Raw genomic sequence first — 11,602 nt, forward strand, 5'->3', positions numbered from 1 at the left:
ACAAAATCAACTTTTCTTGAGATTTTAACCCACTTAATCCTCATTTTTACTTTACTTTTATGAATAAATACAATATGGGTTACAGATCTAATTATACCATTAATCCCCATTTTTGTGTCCAATTTAATGATAGGAAGCTTTTATCTCAAGCCAAAGAGTTGGTAACCAGATAAGAAAGAAGAGAAAAAGCCAAATTTGAAGATATGAACTTAGCATTTCAAGGTTGAGCCCCATTCCTCTTGCATTTTCCAGCGCTCAGTGCCAGAAATCAAAATTTAGCGCCATTCTTCTCGCATTTTTCAGAGCTAAGCGCCAGAATCAGCGCTGAGAGATAGTTGATTCGCATTTCTATACGCTCAGTGCCAGCGCTCAGCCCCATTCGGTTCACATTTTTTGGCGTTGAGCGCTAGAAGCCAGCGCTAATTAGTTCGCATTTTTTGGACGTTGAGCGGTGCGGGGACAGCGTTGAGTGGCAGTTGTGCTGATGTGGTAAAATCAAACCCATTTCTTCTGGATTCTTGAGGGGAAATCATCTTTGGCAGTGGAAGGCACGCAGAAATTCATTTTAGAGAGCTTGGATGATAAAGAATCTTCAAGTGAGACAAATTTGAGGACAAATTCTCTTCAAGAAGGAGGGAATGATAGAGGACTATCCCAAGATTCCATACAAGAAGAACTTTAAGATGAACCTTTACAATTTAAAGGACCTATGACAAGGGCAAGGAGCAAGAGATTGAAAAATCAAAACTATTCAAGGCTTTTGATGCTACAAGTAATCTGAAATTCAAAGACAATGAAGATCACGGCTTGAAGCACATTTGAAGTATAGTTTTTAGGAAAATTATTTTATGTTTTTAGACTGTGGGTTTCTTCTTAGAAATTAGTTATGTTCTATGTTTTTTGGCTTTGGGCTTTCTTTTATAAATTAGTTTATGTTCTTATGTTTTGGGCTTGGGCCTTCTTGTAGGGTTTTTAGGTTTTCTTAAACATATGTGCCTATATATAGAGGTACCAAAAATAATGTAAACACTTTTAGTCATATCTTGAATTTGATTTCATTAAAAAGAGAATTCTCTTTGTTCTTGGCTTAGGCCTCTAGTTCTTATCAAAGATTAATATCTTTGTGGCGAATCTTCACATGACTTATCAATCTGCTAGATTATGGCATCCTCTATCTCTATCTTATTCTGCGTTCTTCTCTAATTTATTCGTGTTGGGCCTCTTGAGGATTCAAATTCAAAAACAATCATACTCTTTCCTGGATAGGATCGTATCATTGGAGGTGTGACAAGGCTTGTGGGAACGACTCCATCTTCCTTTTTGTATCTCCCTTGTCTTCCATTTCTTCCATTTCTTCCATTTGTAAGCTTGAGCTCTCCATGACAATAGAGAGCTAAACCCATTTTTGTTGGGGTTAGATGTAGCCACAAAACTCTTGTGTAAATGCAAATGTTTTTGATTATATATGCATCTTTCATTAATTGCTAGTCTTCTTGTTTCTTCACTTAATGCTTGCATTGATTTGACCATCCATTGCATGATATTTGGTTCATTGGGTGAGGAAATATCTTTTGAAACCTTGAATTGGAACAAGAAAACCCAATGAAGATTGTATCTAGGAATGGGACTTGACCCATTGGTTGTCTTAAACCCTAGTGCATAATGCAGATTTGTTTATTAAGAGTTCAAGGGATTGACTCTTAATAAGGAAATTTAGGCTCATTCCACTAAGGAATTAGGGTTTGAGTATATATGTGGGTTGACAGTAGCATATTGATGTAGAGAATGTAAAACTGTAGTTGCATGAGAGCATTGTTGGTGAATTCTAACCTCGACAATATCAATTCATATCATTTCTAATATTTTCCATTCACTAAGTGCCTTAAACTTCCAAAGTTCAATTTTAATCATTTATGCAAAATTACTTTCTTACATGAAACTCAAAATTATGGTTTCATTCTTTAGTTTAAATTAGTCATTAATTGCACAATTATTTTAGTATACATGAGTCTCTTAGGAAATGATATCTCAGTCTTACCGGTTACTACTTGCACAACCTGGTACACTTGCTGGAGTCCTAACACTCACCAGTGATACAATCTTGAAAGCCATTAGACTACCTTTATACCCACTGCCATATGGTTTATTTCTGTCTAAGGTCTTTGAATATTACAAATTGGATTTCACAAAAGAAGCTTGCATGGATCTTAACCACAACAACATCATTGAAGTCATTGCCCTTCACCATATAGGGATATTTCTTTTTGACAAAGTGTGGCCCTTAAAAGATGACCCTCATGAGGTTCTGGAGGACATTCCACCACTCTCCACTGATGTTTCAACAACAAAGCCCATGTTTGGTGTCAAGCCAAAGAATCCTTTTAAGCACGGTATGATGTAGTACCTGGCTGCTCTCACAAATTTTATCAAGAAGCTGGATGTCAAGGTCACCAAACTGTTGCAACATCAGAATATTGATGAGGATGACGGGGAGTTCATCTTGATAATGATACTGAAGGAAACGAAAATACGAATGCAAAGCATGCCTATGAGGAAGAAGAATATGAATATGTCGCTGCCACGACTGATGATAAGGAGGGATCTACATAAGATGAAATGTATGGTTGATTAGAGTTTTAATCTTGTTTTCCTTCTTCTTTTGCTTTCATTTTGGCTTAATTTGTTGTTAATATGAACATTGCCTGATCTAATTCTAATAGCTTATGTAGGGTATCTCTTTAGTCTGTATGATGTATGAGTTGATTGTTGCATACATGTTTTGTATTTTGTATGTCCTTGGAATGCTACATCTTTGTCTAAACAAATATTTATGGTATTGGTACTGAATATGTCTCATCGGTCTGCATAGTTTTCACTTTTATTCCCTTATTTTGCTAATATCCAAAAGGGGGGAGAAGTGTGTGTGTGTGTGTGTGTGTGTGTGTGCGCGCTGTTTTGTGTGTTCTACTATGTGTATAATGTTAAGTTGTTATGCGTTTTGCATGGTCTTTGATTTCTCTACAAAGTTGTTTCGGCCATCATTAAAAACAGATGAGATTTTCGCCCCTAGGGCATTGGACTAGGAGTGTTGTCTGTATGTTTCTGTTTGTATGGCCAAGTTGTGATTTTGATGGTTTCCAGAAATAGGAAAATGAACCATGCCATGCATATCTTCCTATGTTTAGAATAGAAATCAAGGTAAATTAGAATTAGGCCAAAGTAGAACAAATACATAATCACCTTAACATGTGTATAGTATATTATGAATCAATATGGTACAAAAGGTAGCTAAAAACTAAATAATTAATCAGTTAGGTTAATAATTTAATTGATTAGAAACCTAATCAATTACAAAATTAATATAATCAATTAAAATTCTCAACACATGCTTTTAAACATGAAAACTAGTATTATGTCATTACGTGGTTGAGCAATTGAATTATGGAAAAGATTTAGAGAAAGCACTCTTGGAGCACATTGAAGGGAATAGTTGAAGTTCATTAAGATCTCTCAAGATTGGAATCAATTACATGGATTTTGGCTTGGCAAGATGAAGGAAGATCAAAATTGAACAAATGTATTCAATATGATTACTGATTTGTGAATTTGTATTCTGTTCTTTATTGAAACTCATTGTGAAAGTCATTGTGTTTGACGCAAGTGTGTGTATAGCCATGCTTAAGTGTTTTTCTTGTCTTAGAGTTAAGATTTTCCAAGTGTTTTTGTAAATCTTTGCATGGTCAAAAAGGCTCTTTAGTTGTGGTTTGCTAGGAGAAATTGGATGTAGATTCTAATGAATAGAATTAGTATAAATCTCTTGTGTGAGTGTTCTATCTTTCCTGTCCTTATTTTAGTCATGGTATAAACAATCCAACACCTTAAGCATTCAAGCACATTGTTGTAATTGTTTTAACAAGCTATTCTTTTGAAAATGGTTTGAAAAGATTAAATTGATCAAAATTTGCTAAAACCAATTCAACCCCCCTCCCCCCTCTCTTTGTTTGAGAAGAATTGGCCTAACTATTCTAACACTCCCAAGATTCAAGGTACTACCCTTGTGCATCCCTTAATTTTAAGGAGGGGTTAGGTTTTTTTAATCATGTTTAAGGGACTTAACTCTTGATTTACCAAGTTAGCTATATTTTATTGTCTTTCCCCTCCCATAGGTTAAGCTCCTCTATTATAACTATGACCTTCCTCCATTTGTAAAAACACACCTTGAGATTGAATAAAGTTATCTTTGAGAGATTTTGAGAGTTATAAAGAGTTTTCTTCTCTTGTTTCAGTTTGTATCTTGAGAATTTTTGTCAAGTATTCTTCTTACATATTTTATCTTGATCCACTTTTAGTTTCCTTTTTGTACTTGTTTTTATTATTCTCTTCATTATATTAAAAATCACATGTTATAACCAAGCCTATCTTTGCTTTTAAAACTATTACTATTTTCATGGAGTTTTGCTTTTCCAACACCTCTTGAGTTGATCTCCAACATTTTAAGGTTTACACCATTGAGATAAGTGTATAAATAATGGTTCTACAAGTTCTCCTCAATATTATTGTAACATAACTTTATACAATCTAAAAATGATTACTCTTTATTCACTCATGGTTCCAATTGGTCATTGTGTTGGTCTATGTAGATGACATCATCCTAGTAGGCCTTGATTCGTCTTGAATTAACAACTTACAATTGAAATATGGTTCCTTGTTGAAACTAAAGATCCTTGGTTTTCTCCAATACCTTTTAGGCTTGAAAATTACCAAATTCAACAAGGGTGTCTCTTTGGATTTGAGAAAGTATACTTTATCTTTGTTTGGTTAGAAAACCAACTACATTACATATGAATTCCAATTTAAACTTAACATCAACAATGGTGACCTTATTGAAAATCACTTTGCATATACAAGATTAATTGGAAGTCTGATGTATTTGACCGTTTCCATACCTGACATTACCTTTCCAATTCACAAGCTCATATAATACATATATGGAGAATTTAGTAAAAACATATTAAACTAAAGCTCATCACCTTTTATAGTAGTTGAAGTCCATTTTAGACCAATGTCTTTTTCTAGCCAACAACATTTTTTGTCTTTTAGCATACTATTATGCATATTGGGACAACTATGCATATTGGGACAACTATTTAGATGCAAGATATTAACCACAGAGTTTTGATGTATTTTCCTTGGTAATTCTCTCATTTCTTGGAAATTTTGTAAAACAAGTTAATGTAAGCATTCAATAGAAACAAAATATTTGTTTTATCTTCGGTGGCTAGTGAAGTATGACTATAATGGTTATTGAAACATTTTAATGTTTCAAATTGACACAACAATGCTCTTCTACTATAACAAATTTGTCATACACAACAATGCTCTTCCACTTACATTGACACAACAATGTCCAAACATATAAATGTTCGTCAATTTGTTTAAAAGAAACTCTTAACTATCATTCATGTTAGAATCGATTACTAAATAACTAATATATTCATTGAGGCCATTATTATTATTGTCGCATTTTATTAGGAAGTTGGGTATTATCAACATTTATTCTCCAACTTGAGGAGATATTAGAGAAAAATATAATTGGATATAATAGATATTATATATAACCAATAATTTTGTTTTCCTTTTTGTTCAATTTGATGGTTATTATTATATATTGTAAGGATTAGAGAGTGCTCGAGAGTAGGAATAAACAATTGTAAGAGGAACATAATTATTTTATTGAAAGCTGGAGTTAAAAATAGAAAACTAATTAATTGAGTATACGTATATGTTGTTTATATTCTTCTAGATGATATATAAATTATAAATTTATTTTGAATTTTTTTTATTGAGGAGCATTATAAACATAATGTATATAAATTATCTACCGTATGGGACATTTAGCATAGCTATTAAGTAATTCCAAAGTGTATATATGTATAACTTTCTCTTTTTGGTAAATGATACATTTAATTTAATGAACTAGTTTATATCTTTTTCTCCTTAATACTTCTAGATGGTTAACAACAATAAAAGTATTATCCTAGTTATTTCATGCCATCAAAAAATTGAAATTCTTACTATATTATTTTTTAAAACTTATTTATTAACAAAATAAGATAAATGAGGTATCAATATGGAAAGAGAAAAAACTAAGATAAATTTCAATCTACACATGTTGCTATGCATTTTTAGGAATACTTTCAAAATATACTTAAGAAAACGTAAAATTAAAATGTAAAAGCACTCAGTTGAAAATTCTCCACAAGAAAACTTACTTTTGGAACATGTATGACCTTCCAAACAAGCATCTTCTCCTCTAAGACAATGATGAAGGGAAATAATGCCATTAACATATTTCGATTAAGATCAATTTAATATAAATCGCACAAGGGAAATGAAAAATTATAATGTAGAAAAATGCTAACTTACAAGCCATTCGTGATGGAATTAGCAAATAAGTTCCTATACATAAAGAGAAGATTATGATTCACGTCCTTATATTTGCAAACATAAATTCTCACAACTCCATGGATTCTTCAATTTTTTTACCAAATGGGTGTGATTTTACACATAAATAACGAAAATGGAAAATGGACAGTTTTCAAAAATATTAAAGATTTTTTGTAAGTCATGCATGGGACAAACGACTTCATTAACAGAAGTGGGGTCCTATACAAAAAAAAAATACTTTAAAATGGCCTAACTGAAAAAAGAAGATGAAACGAAGTCGATAGATTTGTTCATGACTTTTCTCAAATTAAATCTACTGAAGTCATAAATACCCATGAAAGTTGTGCATTCTTCATATAGTTTTTGTTTTTTAAATTAGAAATCATGATCCATATATGCGACTTTAGTTAAAAGAGCATCTTAAATAAAATGAAGTCATTATGTAACGACTACACTATTGGACAAAACCGCACAGAATTAATTTTTAACGTCTTTAATACCAATTAACAAATTAATCTTGAAGAAGAATATTTCAAATTAGTTTCCCATGCAGCAGCCATAGTCACTGGATAAAATAGTTGGGACCGTTAACCTTAAAAATTATATACTTATTAATTAATATAATATGAGGCAATTAATTTATTTAACATACGAATCTCATTAATTAATAAAAAGTTAATTACATAATCAAATTTAATATTAAGTTTGAAGGGGAGAGCAAAGTCAGAGAAACACATATTGACACTAAAAATATAATTAATAAAAGTCAATATAATCAAATTTATTAGTACATAAAACTTAACTTTTTTATGGAATTGCACCTGTGATGGACACCAAGAAACTATGGACTGGAGTGAGTGGGCTTGTGCATTATTGAATTTAAAAAAACAAATATCAGGCAATGTAGCGTGATGTCGCGTGATTGTGAACATGAACGAATTTATTCACCAGGGAATTCGTTACGCAGTAAAATTAAGCAATAAGACAACTTTAGTTAGAAAGCATATTATATTAGAAGTCTCAAGTGGTTTGCAAATAGTTAGAAAGCATATTAAATTAGTCTTAGTATTATGGTGTTTGATTTAGGCTCACATTGCTTAGGATTGTGAGATGTGGTTCTCTATTTTACTATATAAGAGACCTTTTGTAAAGTTTGATATACACTACAAATAAAAATACTTTTCAGTGTAGTTGTGGACGTGGACATACACATTATATGCCGAACCATGCTAAATTCTTTGTGTCGTTTATTTTTCTCTCCTTTATTCTTTCCTTTATTGCCTTGTTCCTAACAATTGATATCAAGAGTCATTTTTCTTAGTATGATTTGTGATTACAGCATTGTCTGATATACCAAATCCATCAGAAAATATTAGTGGGAGCTTTTGTCAATAGCATCAGGAATTTTCGTCAAAGGTAATAGGAGCTTTCTTCAAAAGCAACAAGAGCAATGGCATTGGAAGAAGGGAAGCTTCTTCAAAAGCAACAAGAGCAATGGCATTGGAAGAAGGGAAGGTGAGGATTGCGAAGTTTGATGGCAGTGACTTCGGGTTCTGGAAGATGCAAATAGAGGATTACCTATATCTGAAGTTGTATCGATCCTTAACAGGGCAAAAGCCAACTGACATGGAGCAGTTAGAATGGGAGTTGTTAGATCGGCAAACACTTGGTGTGATCCAGTTGACATTAGCCAAGAATATTGCGTTCAACGTCATGAACAAGAAAACAGTCATAGATTTGATGTAGGTGTTGTCAAATATGTATGAAAAGCCTTCTGCAGCCAATAAAGTGTATTTGATTTGCAGGCTAGTCAACCTAAAAATGGGTGAAGGTAACTCGGTTACTAATCATATTAGTGAATTTAATACAATTATTACGCAGTTCACATCAGTGTAGATAACATTTTATGATGAGGTGAAAGCATTAATTTTATTATCATCTCTTCCAAAAAGTTAGAGTGTAATTGTTATTACAATTAGTAATTTTGCAAGTAATAGCAAGTTGAAGCTTGATAACATCCGCGACTTGATCTTAAGCGAAGATGTTCGCAAGAAAAGTTCAGGGGAATCTTCCAGTTATAATTCTGGTTTAGCATTGAGTACTGAAACTACGAGAAGAAGTAGTCAGAAAGGTCGTAATCAAGGTCGAGGGAGATCAAAGTCTAGAGGGAGATCACAACCAAAGTTCTGGAATGATATCACTTGTTGGAATTGTTAGAAAATGGGTCACTTTACAAATCAATGTAGGGCTCCAAGGAAGCATAATAACAACAAGAAGAAGCAAGATGATGATCAATCAACAAATGCAATAATTGATGAAATTGAATATGCACTATTATGTAGTTTAGATAGTTCTATTGACTCGTGGATTATGGACTCAACTGCGTCATTTCATACTACACATTCCTTAGAACTATTATCTAGCTATGTTTCAGGAAAGTTTGGGAAGGTCTACTTTGTAGATGGAAAATCTCTTGATATATAGGAAGAGGTGATATTAATATCAGAACCTCTAATGGAAGCATGTGGACTTTGAATAATGTTAGACATATTCCTGCTTTAAAGAGACACTTAATATCTATAGGGCAGTTGGATGATGAGGGACATTACACCACTTTTGGAGATGGACATTGGAAGGTAATGAAAGGTAATTTTGTTGTTGCTCGTGGAAAGAAGCAATGATCTCTTTACATGATTACAAATGAGGATATGATATCAATTGAAGAAGTTGGCAACAATTCCTTTTTGTGGCATCAAATGATTGGGCATATGAGTGAAAAAGGAATGAAGCTCATGTTCTCAAAAGGTAAAATACATAACTTGAAGCATATTGACGTTGGACCTTGCGAACATTGTATCTTTGGAAAGCAGAAAAAGGTTAACTTCTCCAAAACAATTAACTCGACTAAAGTTGAAAGACTAGAACTAGTGCATACAGATGTTTGGGGGTCAGCTCCAGTGAAATCCCTTGGAGATTCACAATATTATGTAACCTTCATTGATGACTCTACGAGAAAGGTATAGGTCTATTTTCTTAAAAATAAATCTAATGTGTTTCTTGTGTTTAAAAGGTGGAAAAAGGAGGTTGAGACTCAAACAAGTTTAAAGTTTAAATGTTTGAAGTCTAATAATGGTGGAAAATATGATAGTAGTCAATTTAATGAGTTTTGTTCAAAGAACAGGATCAGAATGATCAAGATGGTTCTAGGAACACCAGAACAAAACAGTGTGGCAGAAAGAATGAACAGAACCTTAAATGAGATAGCAAGATGTATGAGAATTCAGTCAGGATTACCCAAGGTATATTGGGCAGACGTAATAAGCACAACAGCCTATCTCATCAATAGTGGACCATCAATTCCTTTAGGCTATCAATTGCTTGAAGAAGTATGGTTTGGAAATGAGGTAAACCTTTCACATATGAAAGTTTTTGGCTGTCCTTCATATATTTTGTTAGACTCTAATAGTAGAGATAAACTAGACCTTAAGACAAAGCGATGTTATTTCATTGGTTATAGATCTGACATGTATGGCTACAAGTTTTGGGATGAGCAAAACAAGAAAATTCTTAAAAGTAAAAATGTTACTTTTAATGAAAACATGTTCTATAATGATAAGACACTAGAATTTGCAATGTAAATAAATAGCCAGAGTAGGTATCATTAGAAGAAAATTCATAAAGTGATGTAGTCAACAAAAGGCAGAATACAGAAGTAAAGCTTGATTCAAAGCCTAAGTCAAAACCTAAACAAATTGTAGAGATAGTAACTCATAAAGTCTTAATTAGAAGATCAAGTCGAACAATTGTAGCACCACAAAGGTATTATTCTTCATTGCATTACTTGTTGTTGAATGATGTTGGTGAGTTAGAGCATTTTGTTGAGACTATGCCAGGAGATGAATCTATTAAGTGGGAGCTAACAATGGAAGATGAGATAAAATCTCTTCAGAAGAATAAAACATGGTCTTTAACCAAGCTACCAGTAGGAAAAAATGTTTTACGAAACATGTGGATCTATCGGTTAAAAGAAGAACCACATGGCAACAAAAGATATAAGTCTAGACTCGTAGTGAAAGGGTTCCAACAAAGACATGGAATTGACTTCACGGAAATATTCTCTCATGTTGTCAAGATGACTACCATCAGAGTTATCTTGAGTATAATAGTTGTAGAAAATCTTTATTTGGAGCAGTTAGATGTGAAAAGTGCATTCCAACATGGGGATCTTAAGGAAGAAGTCTTTATGGCACAACCAAAAGGTTTTGAAATACAAGGCAAAGATAATCTTGTATACAAGTTTTATAAAAGTTTGTATGGATTGAAACAAGCAATGAAATAATGGTACAAGAAGTTTAATGAGTTTATGAGAAACTCAGGATTTCACAAATGTGAAGAAGATCATTGTTGTTACGTGAAGAAATATTTTGACAACTATATCATTATTGCCTTGTATGTTGACGACATGTTGATTGTTGGTGCTAATATGACAGAAATTAACAGGATGAAGAAATAATCGTCAGAAAATTTTGAAATGAAGAAATAATTGTCTGGGGATAGATCTGAAGGTATTCTGAACTTATCTCAGGAAAAATATATAGAAAAATTGCTTAGCAAGTTTAATGTTGGAGATGTTAAAACTATGAATACACCTTTGGGAACTCATTTAAAGTTTTGAAAAAGGCAATCTTCTTAGATAGAGAAAGAAGAAAGTCACATGTCTAAAGTGTCATATGCATCTACAGTAGGGAGTTTGATGTATGTTATGGTTTGCACCAAACCTAACATAGCACATGTAGTGGGAGTTGTGAGTAGGTTTCTATCAAATCCCAGAAGAGAGCATTAGGAAGGCGTGAAATGGATATTAAGATATTTGAATGACACTTCAAAGATGTATTTTATTTTAGAAGAATTAATCTCACTTTACATGGGTTTTGTGATGTAGATTTGGGAGATGATTTGGATGGTAGAAAGATCACAACAGGTTACATTTTTACATTGGGTGGTACAACTATCAGTTGGAAGTCTAAACTTCAAGGAAGAGTTTCCTTCTCAACCACTGAAGCTGAGTATGTAGTTATCGTAGAAGCAGCAAAGAAAATGATATGGTTGAAGAATCTTTTAAAATAATTAGGAAAAGAGCAAGAAGACTCTCTGT

At 32.8% G+C, this 11,602-nt stretch overlaps 1 protein-coding gene across 3 annotated transcripts in view; it reads right to left on the reverse strand.

Moving 5' to 3' along the window:
• The window catches only part of LOC114183963 (putative leucine-rich repeat receptor-like serine/threonine-protein kinase At3g14840), a 37,923-nt gene that overhangs the window by 7,356 nt on the left and 18,965 nt on the right, over window positions 1–11,602 (reverse strand). For 2 of the 3 annotated variants that reach the window (XM_028071175.2, XM_028071174.2), the window contains 2 exons: window positions 6,427–6,459; window positions 6,273–6,313 (listed from right to left, as the gene is read on the reverse strand). In XM_028071175.2, the coding sequence (XP_027926976.1) occupies window positions 6,273–6,313; window positions 6,427–6,459 (74 nt within the window). The remainder of the gene's footprint in view (window positions 1–6,272; window positions 6,314–6,426; window positions 6,460–11,602) is intronic. The other variant, XM_028071176.2, reaches the window with a different exon arrangement.

This window comes from Vigna unguiculata, chromosome 5 (genome assembly GCF_037176805.1).
Source record: "Vigna unguiculata cultivar grain cowpea cultivar isolate G323 ecotype 2 chromosome 5, ASM3717680v1, whole genome shotgun sequence".
In the NCBI taxonomy this organism is placed as follows: domain Eukaryota; kingdom Viridiplantae; phylum Streptophyta; class Magnoliopsida; order Fabales; family Fabaceae; genus Vigna; species Vigna unguiculata.